This window comes from Schistocerca serialis, chromosome 3, assembly GCF_023864345.2.
Source record: "Schistocerca serialis cubense isolate TAMUIC-IGC-003099 chromosome 3, iqSchSeri2.2, whole genome shotgun sequence".
Classification (NCBI taxonomy): domain Eukaryota; kingdom Metazoa; phylum Arthropoda; class Insecta; order Orthoptera; family Acrididae; genus Schistocerca; species Schistocerca serialis.
In genome coordinates this window covers 90,741,667-90,760,326 of record NC_064640.1, presented here as the reverse complement: position 1 = coordinate 90,760,326, position 18,660 = coordinate 90,741,667, and the positions used below count along the sequence as shown (strand labels likewise).

Genomic DNA, 18,660 nt, shown 5'->3' with positions numbered 1-18,660 from the left:
CCCTCGTATTTGCTCGTTTTTCTCTACATCGTTTCAGTAATATTTTTTCGATTGATACTCGCATTTACTGTTGTAGACTACTATACATTCACGCTCATAAAGTGATAGTGTGCCACTTCATACCTCACAAAATCTTTTTCCAAATCACAGCCGTCCATATTATTAGTCTAATATCACCACAGACGGCTACAGTTGTAGTAACGAATTCTGCACTCGTAACGACTTGAATCTCATTAAAAAGTAATTTTATGTATTCATATATGACATAAGCCAGAACTTGGACGGCCCCTGATCTTCGATGTCAGTGTATAGAGTCTGTTTTTCAAAACTCCGTCCAGAAACAGTAGCAGTGGGCACACACACAACAGGCAGGTTTTGTTGATTTAATCTGGGCTCTCTCTGTGTTTCATAGCATAATATGTCATGTGACACACTTTGCAGAAAATAGTTCGTGGCAGAATCAGAGTAGAGTGCCTAACGGAGCAGATAGTTTGCAGTATTTGTAGAGAAAATTAGGACTGCATATCTAAGGACTGGCTTGGAGAAACCATACATTTACCGACTAATATTATACATAAGAGTACTCCCTGCTCCTAGTTTAAGATTTGATGACGTGTGAGTTAAAATGTCATCATAATTGTTAATCACTTTTTCTCTGTTGCAGGGGAGCTAGATGACAAGATGAAATGGTTGAAAAATTTTGAAAGACTTTTGGAAATACAGAGAAACATAGTGTGGCCATCAGTTTTTGAGCTGGACTCTAAAGTCTATGTTCCAGAATTTCTGAAACCTGCACTTATGAAGCAACCATGTGACAGAATTATTGTTAGCCCTAGAAGGCAAATCATTATCGAAGGTCCATTGCAAGTTTGGGATACAGGAAAGCCACAGGAGATGTACGTCGTCTTATTTGATGACATGCTTTTGATTACACGGAAGAAGAAAGGATTATCAAAAAAGGTATATGCTTGTAAAGTTAAGGAAATATAGTAACCATAACAACAAGATTTTACAGTCGCCTCTATAGAAAAAGATAATACTCAATTCAAAGGCTACTTTACTTCAGTGACACATTTTCCGGTAACTCTCCGTGCGATTTAAAAATGTCGATTACTGGCACCTAAAGAACTTTCTAAAGTGGAATAATTTGTTAACATTAATTACGATTAGATTCTACTCATATAATCGTTGCCTCCAGTACGGAGCGAGCTGTTTTAATATCTGAGACCAGTCGTATTTTACTTTCATTTGCCGCATGTGACAAATAATTTAATTTTATAGCTTTCCTCAGCATTGGTACAGGAAAATGATTTCTTCAGAGTATAATCATAATTGCAAAGTTCTTCAGCAATGCATGTCATCCTAACTGTCAGATGATGCTAACCATCAAATAATTATTTTAATTTTATTTATTCATTTAACAGTGCAACAACAGCCATCGTCTAAAAAGTAATTCTCATTGTAGTTAGCAAAATTTCGTATTAGTCATTTTAGACCTGGAAACTGCTACTATGTAGTACCATTTGATTCTTTTACACGTTATTAACGACGCACGTATTTGTAATTATATATTTAAAAAAAACCTGGAAAGGAATTAGGGAAATAAAAGAAATAGACATCAGAACAAATAACCGTTTAAAATTTGTATTAGTATACATAGTAGTTTATGTGCTCAGTCCAATCGATTCCAAAGTAATTTCAAAAAATTTAGCACATCGATTCTCAGGTTTATTGTGAACCAAACTGGTATATTCTGCTTGATAAACGATAATAAAAGCCTTCTGGCATGGAAATGGTTTAACAAAGTCACGCTTTAATGGTGAATGCCTGATAGCAAAAGCTTAGAAAATGTAAAAGAGAGAAATGTAAAATCTTCTTGTATACGTAAACCAAAGCTTCTATTTCCGTTTCTTTCAGAAATCATCCATTTCTGAGAACTGGGCAAGTTCATGCAGCCGTGGGTCACCCTCCAATGAACCTGCAGTGCGCTACATTGTGTACAAACAACCACTCTCACTAGATCGCTTCTTCATTCATGACGTGACAACCCTGGAAAGCGCCAGTTGTCGCTTGGAAAATGCATTTGTTTTAGTGAGCTTGAACAGATTTCAACAAGTTGTTACCATTCACACATTTCAAGCCCCATCTGATCAAGTAAAGGTAAGGCTTGTGCATACGTTGCTTGCACGATTTTTTTTTCTTGCGGTGATGGAAACTAAAGGGTACTGAGCTTGAGATTATTTATCTATTTACACACCAGAGAAACACCTTACTCTACAAGCATACACTCCACTGACCTCCTCACCAATGAGACGTTAAATCCTATTCTTACATTTGCCTATGACCGTTACCGACAATTTTGCTTGTAACAAAACATTTCAGAGTATAGTCTCAACCTGCAGGCATCCCCTTTCCTGTGACTTAGTTTTCTGTCAGAGGTTGTCATACGGTATTCTTGATATATACGTTTCTGTTTGGGTTCTCGTAAACGGTATAGCAGTCATCATGTGAATTTTTTATTTCATTTTGATATTTTTTCCCTATCAGTTATTTTACTAGCCTCTCTAGGCCTTATGTTATGGCACATTCATACAGTTATATACTTCACTAGCATAGTAAACATATCAGTTACATTAATATAAGGTTGTAATTGTCGTCACCTACGTGAACACCATTGGTTTTATCTTCATTTTCATCAATCTTACATAAATCAAGTCAAACTTACAACCTGTCACCCTAAACCACAAATTATTTTGTAAGTTTCTTATCAAACCACTCTCACACTTTTAAACTGTTCTTCATTTTTCTTCTACCCCTTCATCTTTTTCCCCCCTCTCTTTCTCTGGTATACTACAATTTATTTCACTTTTGCATTCTTTTCCTCTTTCCCACTTTGATAACTCTACCAAGATTCATCTAATATTTCATTATCATATTTACATTTTCAGCACAAAACATAGGTTATCTGTTTGTTATTACACCAACTAATCTCTTTTCATACCACTTATTACATCTCAGTTGCTCCATATTATCTTCCTTGTGTTTTGAAACAAAATTATGACAATGGGCTATTAATTTTGGCATATAATGTTTCATTTTACGTTCTTGCAACTCCTTTTACTCATTGACACAGCTACTTCTAGGTTCCACGGCTCACCTTATTACTATCACTTCAAAATAGAAAGCTATCACTAATAATTCGGCTACACTCATTATTTTTGTTTGTCACGAAACTTACGCCATTTGGTGAGAGTAGCAATTTAACATCTCATACTTCAACAACTGTCCATTAGAGCTCAGAGTTACACTGGATATTATCAAATTCCTAAATGATTAATCTTCAGTGACTAAAATACTAAAAAAGAACCAGTATTTACCTGTAGCAGTATTCTTAAAAAGTACAGAGTGTTTCAAGAGGAACAGGAAATAATTTAGGATGTGGTGGTATAGACTGATTCGAATAAAACATTCCGTATAACAAGTGCCCAGTTTTTATTGGCTGTAGAGATACAGCTGGTTACAGAGACAAGTTTTTGTTTCACATATTGCACTCTAATAGCTATGGGTTTATTTTTCAATTGCATTTCTATATAGAAGTTAAAGTTGTAAAGCTGAGCTTGAGTTGATGTAATTCATTTTTTAATCTGTAATTGCGATTATAATTTGGTGGGCGCTTCTGCCGTATCGTTTAAGCATGCTGCATATATTTGCAACTGCTGAGTATGGATTTTGTAATGTAAACGCTGCTGCTGCTTGTAGGGAATAAGGCAGACGTTTTCTTAACCGCAGAGAACCAGATTCAAGGGGATTTACTCGTGTTTTCCGTAAGCTGCGTGGGACTGATGAAGTGTGCAGCGGTCATATCTCCCCTGAATGTGCAAATGAAAGGTGTGTGGCTGAAGAATAAATTGTCTAATTGACAAAACGTGGCAGTTCAACAAGTACACGAACAATATTTAAACATATCAGAGTTCCATGTACAAGAATATGCCTCTATCCTAATCATTTACAGCGGATTTCATACCTTAGATAATAGAGGTGAAGGTAGATGATGGAATTTTGTCGTTGGATAATGCCTTTGTGAAAACACATTTTCAAGAAAGCTTGTGCGTAAATCTGTGGTGTGGTATGGCAGACAATTAGCTGATTTGGTCTGAAGTTTAAGTGCACCGTCTTACAGGGCCCCACTATCTACATTTCGTTGAAAACGAACTACCAAAAATTTTAGGAGAGGTTCCTTTGCCTACAAGGATGGGTATATCCTTCCAGCATGACGATACACTTGTATATTCTAGTCGTCAGATGACACATCATATAATTTTAACATTCCCCGGAAGCTGGATCGGCAGAAAGGTTCACGTTTCTGGGACACAAAGGTCTCCGGACTTCATCCTATCAGATTTTTGACAGTGTGGGTGGTTGAAAGATGTAGTCTACAAAGAAAAGAAAATCATAACAGACGAACTGATTGTCCGAGTGGTGAATAGTGCTGCCCTCATAAAAGAATGGCAAGACGACCTCAGAAGAGTCACACACAGTATAGTCAGGCGAATTCGAAAGTGCATTGAAACTGGAGGTGGAGCTTGACTTAATCATTTGCCTTGGGTTATATCTTCTGTATGTATTTGCCTGTATTATATTTTAACAGTTGCATCTTTGTATCGAATAACAAATGGACACATGTTATAAGGAATGTTTTATTCGAATTAGTCTCTACTATCTTCTCCCAAAATATTTACTATTTCACCTGAAATACTCTGCATAGTTATTTTTAGGTTTTTCATTTTGGATCACATATGATCACTCGATATGCTTCAGTCTTTAGATCAAATTCAACTACATAAGAGACATACCAATCAGAATTGGCATTGCTGTTGTCTAGGTGTCCATCACTGTTCTAACTTATATTGCCGTAGGCGCCAGTTTACATATTATTCTAATTTTAATCAAACATTATAACATAAAAATTCTTTTATTCACGAATATATAATTGGTCATCGCTAATATATTATAATCTTACTTGTTGACTGTGTGGGTGAGTGCTCTGAAGACCCAGCATGAACCCCGATGCTCATCACTAGCAAAAACAAGTAAATACAAACAGAAAAATTCCATTTTTTATGCAGCTGTTGTGAGAAATGATTCCAATCAGTAAATGTATGTCACAGTAAGTACATTCAGCAACAATAATTCATCCAAATAATGTGATGCTGTTTTCAGAATTCGCAGAATAAATGTTGAGTGTTTTAATAATCATTGTTTCGTTTGTAATAAATCAATCATGCATAGAAATATTATACATCTGCCTTCACATGCATCTCGTAAACATTAATTTGCTTGGCTGTTTTATCCAGCTTATGTTTTGAAATCTGTGACAGCACATGACTCGCCATTCACAGCGAGTTTCGTCTAATCTGTAATTACATTATTTCGTAAGCAGATTTTATTATTTTAGGGTCATCATTACCTTTTAAACGTTCACTGTGATGTTTGTAAGGGTACTGCGGAGCATCCTAAGGAGTTCCTATGAAGATTCTGAAATAATCATCCTTTGGTTTGGTTTGTAATCGTGTTTGCAGAAATATGAATGGACTGTGTTCTACCTCCTGTACCAAAAGACAGTTATGCTTCCTGGGGAGGGGAATTGAAAAGATGCTTTTTGTACGATTAGAACGCATTTATATAATAACATGAAGGTTTACCTAAACACAAACATCCAGAGACGAAATTTAACAGTTCATTTAAGGAAGAAGGTAATTACTTTAACCGTTTCTTCTATCGCTTCTTTGCAGAACAACATCACTGTAAATGAAAAAGAATACATCCAGTAAACAGGCCATGAAAATGAAATACATGCCGAAAATAATTTCAGGCTAATATACAAAGAGAGGTTCATGCGATACCAAAGGCAGCACATGGCACGTGGCCTTAAAACTAATGAGCTTCTGCAGAAGTAACCAAGTAAAAGTTACCCTCAGCATATGAAAAACTCTATATAAAATGCATTAACGGCTTCTAACATGGTTACTCTTGTTTTAGTCCGCCAAAGTGCGACCTGGGGCATTACAATAGAATGGGTCTACAACGAATCAAAACCATTGGTTCAAGTTTAATAAATTAAGACTCACCATATTCAACATAATCCAGTTGCGCAGATAAAATTCCAGTCAATCATCACTGAAATGTGCACGAGGAACTTGCAGACAAGAGTTGAAGGTCTAGTCGGCGGTAACCCTCGGTCGACTGCGATGCTCCACACAGGGGGATGATTACGGCTAAACGTGACACTGCATCAGCGTACCCCACAGTCGATTCCTCCTCATTGGGTATATACACTGGGTGCGATCCGTCCAGCGTGTAGCACACCGCTTCTGCCCTGAAGACCCTTCAACACCAGCCAGCGTACCGAGAAAGACAGACCTCATGCCGGTGCACCCGCTGCTAAATTTTCTTTGCCGCCTCCTACCGGGAAACCGCGAAATACATCACCCTGCGACAAAGTAATAGGGTCTCTGGCCGCACTCGCAACGCATCGATACGAGCAAGTGCAAGACTCAAATTTTATTCGCATTGGTTCAGTCGCCATCAAAGTCACTAGGCCTTGAAAGGGCCTACATGTTATTGAGAATTGTAAATAAATACTGTGTTTGATATTCATCCGCGTAATGTAGTATCTTTGACTGTACACGTAAGAATAAAGAAACTAGACGTGGTGTCTTGTTAAATAATATAAGAAGTATAAAATGATGCTGTAGCTCAGGAAGCTCCAACATGGTGCAGTGGAAGTACAGCAGCAGGAAGAGACACAGTGTCCACTTGTTTCACATCCTCGAATCGAGGTAAGAGCGGAGACAGTATATAGCAATGCAGTCTGCAGTCACATAACCCCGTTGCAACAATTAAGCAGTACGCTTTTCTGTTCTAGCAAATGCACACTAAATAAACTCTGTAAGTACTGTGAAGTTCATACACATACAGAGCACAGCCACAGATCTAAAATATTCCCGAACCAGGGCAAAAACTTGAAAGTGGCCCTCTCCTCCACCCTCCCTCCCCCCTCCTCATCCTCGAGTGTTTGAGACGTCAAAAGTGTTAAAAAGAAGTCGATTTTTCAAAAATATGTTCATGTTGTAGCGCACGTCTTTCTGAAGAGTTTCATATATAAAACATATAAGTTCGAGGAAATGTAAGACATGTTATTTGGCCTTAAGTGTGCCGAAGTGCAGTACCAAACTTCTTCATACAGCATTTTTCTGTTGCACGTCGCTGTATGTCGCTCTGTGGAATTCAAACGTATATATTTTGCAATGGAGGCCACCAAGCCTATATTCAGGACAATGGAAATTAAAATGTTCTGTGCTGCCTCTCCTGGTCCCAATCGGCTAGTTTGACATCCTAATTCTTAAAAAAAACCTCGCAATTAATACTGAGTCGGATTATTTGCGACCGGAAGAATAAGAACTCTCCAGAAAATTTGCACTCTTTATTGCCTATAAGGTATTAACTTTCTCCTTTGTGTTACATAAAATTAAATATAGGAAACATAAAATCAAGACAAGAGACAAGCAAGACAGTACACATTTCTTCAATCTTTAGATCTCAGCTTTTTTTTTTCTCACTCTCTAATCTTGCTACAGCTTTACACGGCGCGCTTTCCTTTCTGCGAAAGAATCTATTACCTCATCAAAGATCTTCAATCGTTTTGCTACGTGAAAAATCAAAATGTCGTTGTCTAATACTGAAAAAGCTGTTAATACGAATAGTACCCAAGACTGGTGTGGTTTCTCGATTTGATTACATCTAAATTGTGACTGTCTGCTAGATAAAACGAAACAAGCCAAGTTAGCGAGACTGTTTTGACGCAAATGGTCATTGTTATCTACCTCGTTTATACACTCCTGGAAATGGAAAAAAGAACACATTGACACCGGTGTGTCAGACCCACCATACTTGCTCCGGACACTGCGAGAGGGCTGTACAAGCAATGATCACACGCACGGCACAGCGGACACACCAGGAACCGCGGTGTTGGCCGTCGAATGGCGCTAGCTGCGCAGCATTTGTGCACCGCCGCCGTCAGTGTCAGCCAGTTTGCCGTGGCATACGGAGCTCCATCGCAGTCTTTAACACTGGTAGCATGCCGCGACAGCGTGGACGTGAACCGTATGTGCAGTTGACGGACTTTGAGCGAGGGCGTATAGTGGGCATGCGGGAGGCCGAGTGGACGTACCGCCGAATTGCTCAACACGTGGGGCGTGAGGTCTCCACAGTACATCGATGTTGTCGCCAGTGGTCGGCGGAAGGTGCACGTGCCCGTTGTCCTGGGACCGGACCGCAGCGACGCACGGATGCACGCGAAGACCGTAGGATCCTACGCAGTGCCGTAGGGGACCGCACCGCCACTTCCCAGCAAATTAGGGACACTGTTGCTCCTGGGGTATCAGCGAGGACCATTCGCAACCGTCTCCATGAAGCTGGGCTACGGTCCCGCACACCGTTAGGCCGTCTTCCGCTCACGCCCCAACATCGTGCAGCCCGCCTCCAGTGGTGTCGCGACAGGCGTGAATGGAGGGACGAATGGAGACGTGTCGTCTTCAGCGATGAGAGTCGCTTCTACCTTGGTGCCAATGATGGTCGTATGCGTGTTTGACGCCGTGCAGGTGAGCGCCACAATCAGGACTGCATACGACCGAGGCACACAGGGCCAACACCGGCATCATGGTGTGGGGAGCGATCTCCTACACCGGCCGTACACCACTGGTGATCGCCGAGGGGACACTGAATAGTGCACGGTACATCCAAACCATCATCGAACCCATCGTTCTACCATTCCTAGACCGGCAAGGGAACTTGCTGTTCCAACAGGACAATGCACGTCCGCATGTATCCCGTGCCACCCAACGTGCTCTAGAAGGTGTAAGTCAACTACCCTGGCCAGCAAGATCTCCGGATCTGTCCCCCATTGAGCATGTTTGGGACTGGATGAAGCGTCGTCTCACGCGGTCTGCACGTCCAGCACAAACGCTGGTCCAACTGAGGCGCCAGGTGGAAATGGCATGGCAAGCCGTTCCACAGGACTACATCCAGCATCTCTACGATCGTCTCCATGGGAGAATCGCAGCCTGCATTGCTGCGAAAGGTGGATATACACTGTACTAGTGCCGACATTGTGCATGCTCTGTTGCCTGTGTCTATGTGCCTGTGGTTCTGTCAGTGTGATCATGTGATGTATCTGACCCCAGGAATGTGTCAATAAAGTTTCCCCTTCCTGGGACAATGAATTCACGGTGTTCTTATTTCAATTTCCAGGAGTGTATAAATAATACGACAGAATATAATTCACGAAGCACTAGTATCAAATGCGTATTAGGCCTACTACAACCAAAAAGTTTTATGTTAGGCAAGAGTTTTACATTTCATTCATGTTCTCCAGTTTCTCAAGTATGAGATCGAAAAGTAGTAGTAATACGAAATTTATATCTAAATTTGGAATCATAATAGTCTTCCATATAATTTGTGTGATGTCTTCGTTTCTTCTCCTTCTACGATTTACCAAACAACCTTGTCGTCACTAATTCTGTAATTATTCCTGCCACTGTCAAAACTTATTCTCCGATTAACTTCACTAACCCAGCCAGAACCACCGGTTTAGTTATCCCGCGTTTATTCTCCGTTAGGTGTTATTATGTGTTCGTACAACGCGTTTTCCGCGCTGTTCCGAGTATGGAATTAGACGGCTGCTAGCCGAAAACTGTACAACTGGCCTTTAGTAGTGTAGCGATCTGGCAAAAATTTTCTGTCAAAATTTCATTTTCTTGGATATACCGAGAAGATAATATGTAATCTTTTTTTGTATCTGTTCCTGTTAGTCGTTTATTTCCACTCTGATAGTGTGAATCTGGATTTCGCTGATAATTGCAACCACGCCTATCATTCGCACACCCAACCACATAAACAAACAGCGACTGGCACTCACCCGATCGGTTTTATTCAGCTCAGCTCGTATAGCCCCGTCGTCTTTTGACTGAGAGAAAGTTTTTATTTCTAGATGCGACGGAGATTCTGCTGGCAGAGACATCACGTACAGTATGCGCGCATTCAAAAATCAACTTCTGATTCGTTCAGAAATCAGCTTACAATGTGTTCAAAAATGTTCCAAAACCAATAGGGATGCGTTTCAAAATCATATGAGCAATCGATAGGCTAACGTGCGCTGGACGCTAGGCACTTTGTGAAACAAGGTTCTCTTCTTCAAGAATATGAATTTGGCTCCCCCCTGAAACTGCCCGGAGCAGATAGTCCGGTTTGCCGCCTCCCCCCCCCCCCCCTCCCTCCAGATCCGGACCTGGCAGAGCACGCACTGTTATCACAGTCTAATATATACAGTCGCGACACTTACTGCTGTGAAAGTTGTTACCATTTGACAGTTTAGGTGACACTAGTGCCCCTAGCGGCCAGAAAGCTCGCCTTCCTCTGATGACAGCTGCGACGTAAAAATAATGTTTGTTTTTAATTCGTTTTGTACGTAATTCACAAAATAGTTAGTATATTTTTGTGTCACAAGTGTTGGGAGAACAGCGGGAGACATAAATGATCGTGAAATATAAGTAAACAGAGCACGAACTATTGAATGAAGTGACATAATCAGCAACATATTCTTGAAGAAATAATTAAGAAGTAGCATACAATCGCACTTATTCCACTGATAGCAAGAGAATACACACTGTATATTCCACATATGAATTATATAGATGATCTTCCTTGTGTAAAAATGGACCAACACATCACTTTTCATTACGTTTTGCTTTGCAGGAAGCCTGCTTCCAAAAATATAATTTCCATCTTATTCTTCGTGGTATCAGGTTATCTCAATAAAAAGCATGACTGTTTTAAAACTTTTTTGTATCCCATTGATACATTTAACGAAAATAATATTAAATGAGTCAGTCGTAACACTTTAGCCACCCAAATGAGCCAGCTTCATCACTTTTTTATTTTTCTCTTGCTCCTACAAACTAAGTCTTGATTCCTCAATTTGATAATGTAAAAGAGCCTCATTTTCACAAACAGCAGCTTGGTTTCAGCACAGCACCCAGGTGGAAAATTGGGGATGTCCATCAACATGTTCACAAAGAAAGCACCACAATACTTATGTGAGCATATTCATCGAAAGCAGAAGTCATCTTAGTCTCACAATGAGTTAAAAATTCTTTGACATTTTCTGTACAAATAAATAGGCTTCCAAAGTTGCCTTCATAACTTTTAAAATAACAATAAACTTTGTCATTTGCGTCTAAGTTTTGGCGGCCATCTACAAGTACTGCCCTACATTAAAAAAAGTAGATCTTCTCCATTCGTGTACTAAGCATGGATTAACTGGTGTGATATCCAGTCTGTGCATCCACTTCACAAAATTCGAGCCTTGATCAGTCACACATGTTTTTACAACCAAACTAATCTCTGTGAGTTTTTTGACAACTTCAAAAAACATGCGCGTCAGATGGGTGGCATCTACTGGTCCTTTGGAGAAATAATATACTAATGGTCGTTTAAAATTTGAGAAGATGCCGTTAATCATTGTAACTAATGCAGTATTGGCAACCTCAGATGTGCGTACGAAACCCATGTCTTTAAATTGAATAACACGATCCGTAAATCTGTCATATATCAAATTTTCCATTAGTGACATCTCATCCATAGACAAATTAACAATTAAATCAGTTTCTGGTAACTGATGCACTTTCTGCTTTAAAAGATGAAATATGTTATTATTTATCCCACAATTTAATTGTATATCTTCCACATAACTTTGTAAGGTACGTACTGATGGAAGGCTAAAACAGTGTGATAAAAAACCGTATGCCTGAGTACTATAACACAACAAATTAAGTGCAAATAATTTAGTTTCATCTTTCCATCTCGCACCACGTTTTCCATTCAATGATATACTGATTTGGCTTATCAATAAATCGAGAGCATCTTTTTTCAGGTACTTGGAACCAATACTTTTTAAAATGAGCTTGTCCTTTTGTACTTGTGTCCTGTGACGTTGTGGTTGCAGTTTATTCTTATGATGGGCACTTTCCTTGCCACGTAGTAATTTTGTATGAAGTCTAATGATTTGCACTTTTTTACATTTCACACGATTTTCCAACACGGGAATAATTTTACGTAATCTAAGCATTTCGTCTTCAAAAGATGTCTGTGTTGCAGATTCCGTTGTCAGTGATTTTATATGTGTCTCTCGTGTAGTAACACTTGTGGTAGCTGTTTCTTCTGTGTCAGGAGACAGTTTTATCGTTTTTGCAGTAACACTTTCGCGTTTGTATGGCAATTTTCTCTTCATCGTCACTAGTAGTGGCTTATTCGGCACGTCAAATAACATAGGAACTGCATTCCATACCAATGTCTTCTTTTCCGCGCTCATGAACTGGTTTCACTCTAAATGTAACGCACAAAACTTCACGTTACTCTGCAAATAAAGGACATCTTTTTGCAGCAGGTCCTGTCTTCTACTATTTATTAACCATGTCTTGCTCCTAAAAAAGAAAAAAATTCAGTAATTCAATACAGTTTAGAAAAAATCGTAAATAAAGAGCGCTCTAATCTGATGTTTCATACCTCTCAGGGTCCTTAGGAAACCTGAAGAACGACAAATGTGGTGTCTTCTTCCTATTATTACTGCAATTGATTGCGCTACATACGCTGCCTTTCGTAAAAACTATCTTAAAAATTAATATAAATGATACTGTTTACATTGACGGAATACCATATTCAGCAGCGTAGCTTCTCCACCGCTTGGGGCGCTGTTGTCGCTGTGCATAAAAAAAATCTGCGAGAGTGTCGCGACTGTATATATTAGACTGTGCTGTTGTTGTTATAGTGGTGTATCGATAGTGGAAGTATTGACACTTTAAGATTATAAAATGTTGAACAACAAGCAGCGCCTTCTGTTGTTTGTTTATATTACTACAGTCTTTGTTCCCAAGTAGCAATTATCTGTGAGAGCGCCATCTATTGACAGTAATCTATACCACATTCTTCGAATGTTCACGTGCAACGGCAGTCCAAAATACCATGACTGAGACGGATACAAAATTACGCCTGCGCAATTTGAAAGGGAAACGAAGAACTGAAACACTAGTACCACAATTCAGTTCGGAAAGTGAGGCACAAGCAAAGATACAGTTAATAAGTTACTTACTTTCGAACTAGGATGTAAGAGACGTTAGATCGTTTGAGAGAGCTTAATGATGCAGTTCAGGACCTGCTTTCCAACACGGACTTTGACGCTGACTTCACGAAGTGCGAAGATTATGTCTATATCACCAATCAGGTAATTTTGAAGGCAACAAGAAGGACTGCAGATAATTTGTCCTCATCGGTTGAAAATCTGACGTGTACAACAGCTTCAATTTTGGCAGCAGCTCCTGCACTTTTGACAGATACCTTCAAACTTCGAGCCATCAGATTAGAGGTATTCTCAAGAGAAACAAAGAAGTGGTCTCGACTCTCGGAGCAGTTTCAGTCCTCTACAGACAGAAATCCTTCAGTCTGTGCTATAGACAAGCACCTCTTCCTCCGAGATTACTTGGAAGATCTGGATGAGCCAAAGAACCTGGGTTGGATTGGGCTGTTTTGGGGGAGGAGACCAGACAATGAGGTCATCGGTCTCATCGGATTAGGGAAGTATGGAGAAGGATGGAGAGGGAAGTCGGCCGTGCCCTTTAAAAGGAATTATCCAGGTATTTGCCTGAAGCGATTTAGGGAAATCACGGAAAAGCTAAATCAGGATAACTGGACGCGGGACTGAACCGTCGTCCTCCCGCATGCAAGCCCAAAGAACCTGGTTGAAGGCACTACACTCACTGCTGATTCGTATAAGGGCTTAAAAAGAATCTCGGTTTCTCGCTATAGAGACAATAACCATATAATTCAGACTCTTCTCGATATCCTGAAGCTTTGAGAACGATGCCACATGCCTCAATAGTCATTCTGAATGCTCCATATATTGAATCAAACGCAAAAAAGTCTTATATGCCCTAGAGCTGGGCTTCACAACATACGTGCTCGAGGAGCAAGCTGTGAGCAGCAAGGCGCGAGCACGGAGCAGCGCGAGCACGCTACCCCCACTACCAGACCAGAGCGGAGAGTGGGCAGAGTCACGTGAGGCACACAACAGCTGCCGCCAGTTAATGTAAATCCGCGGCCACCTGCAGGGATATCACTCACGAATTATTACTGCGACAAATGAAACAAATAAAGGAGAATGTACAGGTGCCACATAATTTTATTAGCTTAGTGTATGCCTCTACATTCGTATTAATTTGTGAACTGTTACACAATAAATGGTGTCACTGAAGTGTGGTATTCTCGGTTATCTTGTACTTCTTGCCCTTTACAATTGCGTCTTTGGTCGGAGTAATTGTTCTTGTGCATTGTAGGCGCAGTGTGCAGTTTAAATTTCGATCAGACAATACGTTTCTCAGGCGCGTCTTGTTACATTTCATTGGAGAGAACAGTTGTACACAAACATACGTGGAACCCAACATTGATATTATTGTAGCCGCCAGTTCGTGCAAATGAGGAAATCTATCCTGAGGGAAGTGTCTGTAGAATTCCAAAATGTTTTTCTTGTTCTGAAAGTTGTCTCTGTATTCTCTGTCACACTGCAGGTCAATAGTTTCTAGTTGCAGCTCAGGAAGAAATCTCTTCAGTTTTCGCTGAATATGGAGAGGAGAACAGATAAAAATCACTGTCTAGTGCTGTCAGATCTTGAAAGCGTTGATCAAATTCTTCCTTAAGGGCAACTAAACTATGTGAATAACGTTCACAGTCTTTGTGAACATCTTGCATGGATGATAATTTAGGAAAATGAGCTAGATGTCCTGTTTCCAGCTGACTCACCCAAAGTGTCAATTTCATTTTAAAAGCTCGTATTCGATCTATGAAATGAGTAATTAGCAGATCTTTACCTTGTAAGGAAATGTTTAAAGCATTCAAATGGCTAGTTAAATCTGCTAAGAACGCGAGATCACACTTCCATGAAGGCTCTTTTAATTCAGGAACACATATGTTATTTATTCCCATGAACATATTTATCTCATCTAATAGGCAAAAAAATCGATTTAATAATTCGCCACGACTAAGCCAGCGGACCTCGCTGTAATAAGGTTGTACGAACAACAACACTCATCACATTTTTTAGAGTGATACTCTTTGCACATAAGTTTTCCTGGTGGATCACACAGTGAACGCCCCTTATTTCATTCGGCACGGTCAGTTTTTGCATTTTCTCCTTCAACAGCGCAACGAAACCTGATTTGTTCCCTGTCATCGCTGGTGCACCGTCTGTAGACACTGAAACTAAAGAATTCCACGACAATCCTATATTTCCAACACTTTCTTCAACACTACTGAAAATATCACCTCCGGTTGTAGTGTTCTTCATGGCTACTACATCGAGGAGCTCCTCCCTCACCTGAAGATCTCTATTAACACCTCTAATAAATATGCCAAGCTGCGCTGTTCCAGTGATATCAACACTTTCGTCCAGAGCTAGAGAATACGCCATAAAATCTTTACAGATATTTGCAAGCTGGCTCTGGACGTCGTCTGCCATGTCCTGTATGCGACGTATAATGGTCATGTTAGATAATGGCACAATCCGAAACTGTTCAACTTGAGATGGACACAAATGTTCCGCTTTAACTACCATTCATTCTTTTATTAAATCGCTATCAGTGAAGGGGCGCAGGAATTTTGCTAAAAGCAAAGCAATTTTGTAACTCACTCTCAGAGCTGCCTCAGTTGATTTTTCTTCGTCGTCCAGATCTTCTTCGGATAGCTTTCTTTTAAGTTTAATAACTTCCTGTGCACGACCTGGTCCATCACATTATCCACTTCCGTAGTCTTTCGCGTGGTACGACATATAATGTCGCTGCAGTTTAAATTTCCTGAAAGAATTCAGCGTTTTGTGACATACCAAACATTTTGCAACACCCTCATTTTCTGTAAACAGATACAATTCCTCCCAATGGGGGTTGAACTTCGAAAGCGTGGTTGGGGTTACACAACGGCGACTTGACATGATCGTAGTACTTTATACGTTACACAGTCGGCGCGAATTCAATAGGCACGCTGCGGCCCTATTCAAACGTGCGCGCGCATTTCCCCCCCCCCCCCCCCCTCCCTAATCGTCACCCTTGCACCTGCTCGCGAGCACGTGCCTGAGCAGACGCGAGTACTCGCGCTCAAAATCGGCCAGTTGTTAAGCCCTACCCTAGAGGAAGAAGTGGACTATTATGGCCGTGTATGCTGGCACATATAATTCTGTATGTTTTTCCTGAAGACGTAGTTCAATGCTGAATTATTTATTCTAGAAGAGAAAAAGTCACTGAAAACGACGTAATGAAAGTAAAGAAATTTTTAAATGATGAAGTGAGGGGAGCCATAGTCACCCACAAAATAAGAGGTAGTAATATTTCAGACTAGTCCACAGCTGCCACACTGCATGAGAGTGCAACAAAAGAAGAGAATCAACGCCCCCTAACAGCTGGTGTTGTGATCTTCAGTCCTGAGACTGGTTTGATGCAGCTCCCCATGCTACTCTATCATGTGCAAGATCCTTCATCCCCCAGTATTTACTGCAACCTACATCCTTCTGAATCTGCTTAGTGTATTCATCTCTTGGTCTCCCTCTACGATTTTTACCCTCCACGCTGCCCTCCAATGCTAAATTTGTGATCCCCTGATGCCTCAGAACATGTCCTACCAACCGGTCCCTTCTTCTTGTCAAGTTGTGCCACAAACACCTCTTCTCCCCAATTCTATTCTATACCTCCTCATTAGTTATGTGATCTACCCGTCTAATCGTCAGCATTCTTCTGTAGCACCACATTTCGAAAGCTTCTATTCTCTTCTTGTCCAAACTATTTATCGTCCATATTTCACTTCCATACATGGCTACACTCCATACAAATACTTTCAGAAACGACTTCCTGACACTTAAATCGGTACTCGATGTTAACAAATTTCTCTTCTTCAAAAACGCTTTCCTTGCCATTGCCAGTCTACATTTTATATCCTCTCTACTTCGAACATCATCAGTTATTTTGCTCCCCAAATAGCAAAACTCCTTTACTACTTGAAGTGTCTCATTTCCTAATCTAATTCCCTCAGCATCACCCGACTTAATTCGACTACATTCCATTATCCTCGTTTTATTTTTGTTGATGTTCATCTTATATCCTCCTTTCAAGACACTGTCCATTCCATTCAACTGCTCTCCCTCGTCCTTTGCTGTCTCTGACAGAATTACAATGTTATCGGCGAACCTCAAAGATTTTATTTCTTCTCCAATGATTTTAATACCTACTCCGAATTTTTCTTTTGTTACCTTTACTGCTTGCTCAATATACAGATTGAATAACATCGGGGAGAGGCTACAGCCCTGTCTTACTCCCTTCCCAACCACTGCTTCCCTTTCATGCCCCTCGACTCTTATAACTGCCACCTGGTTTCTGTACAAATTGTAAATAGCCTTTCGCTCCCTGTATTTTACCCCTGCCACCTTTAGAATTTGTAAGAGAGTATTCCAGTCAACATTGTCAAAAGCTTTCTCTAAGTCTAAAAATGCTAGAAACGTAGGTTTGCCTTTCCTTAATCTTTCTTCTAAGATAAGTCGTAAGGTCAGTATTGCCTCATGTGTTCCAACATTCCTACGGAATCCAAACTGATCTTCCCCGAGATCGCCTTCTACCAGTTTTTCCATTCGCCTGTAAAGAATTCGTATAATTTTTTTGCAGCTGTGACTTATTAAACCGACAGTTCGGTAATTTTCACATTTTTCAACACCTGCTAGATGCCATTAATTCCTTTGTATCTTGATTCATAATTGCTGCTGGATCAAAATGGTGTCTGTTCTTTTGGACATGTCCGAAAGAACAGACATCACATATTCAGGGTGGGGCGAATAAAAGTGGCCCGGAGAACAGAGTTCCAGGGTACAAAGAAACGCAGCAGAGGAAAGGAAATACAGTACTGACATTACTATAGCAGATGTTGAAAGTGGCCACAAATTCACCTCTTGGCACTTTTGGGCCTGGTCAGTAATCTGCTGAAGGCAGACCAAAGCTGGACTGCAGGAATTGCTGCACTCTCATCCGAAATGTTTTGCTGCAGTTCTTGAAGACGATGAGGATTGTTGTGATACACCTTCGACTTGTGGTGGGAGATGTTCTAGAGTAGTCTGTGCAGGTTGGATGACCACTGTGTCTGGAGGGCGTAGTGGTCAGTGCATCAGCCTAGTTAGCAGGAGAACTGGGTTCGAATCCCAGTCCAGCACAAATTCTCATCTTTCCTCGTTGATGTAAATCAATACCCACTTGCAACTGAATGTCAATAATTCCTCTATGTCTTGATTCTTAATGGCTGTCTATTCTTTTGGAAGTAGAGAGGAAAGAAGGCTGGCAGAAAGACGAAAAGGAAACAATCTAAATATTGCATGTTTTGTGACTCATGTCGTCATCAGGCAAAAGATCGTACGAAGATATGGAGCATCAGACATACGATCGATAAGTTGAAAGCCTCACGTCCTCGTTTCTTTGTGTGTAAAAGGGGGAACAATATTAAGGGAAATAAGGTACATGCTCTAGATTC

General features: G+C 40.5%; 1 protein-coding gene across 1 annotated transcript in view; it reads left to right on the top strand.

The window, feature by feature from the left end:
• The window catches only part of LOC126470699 (pleckstrin homology domain-containing family G member 7-like), a 489,741-nt gene that overhangs the window by 411,260 nt on the left and 59,821 nt on the right, over positions 1-18,660 (top strand). Inside the window, exons 12-13 of the mRNA XM_050098699.1 lie at positions 665-960; positions 1,918-2,160. Of these exons, the coding sequence (XP_049954656.1) occupies positions 665-960; positions 1,918-2,160 (539 nt within the window). The remainder of the gene's footprint in view (positions 1-664; positions 961-1,917; positions 2,161-18,660) is intronic.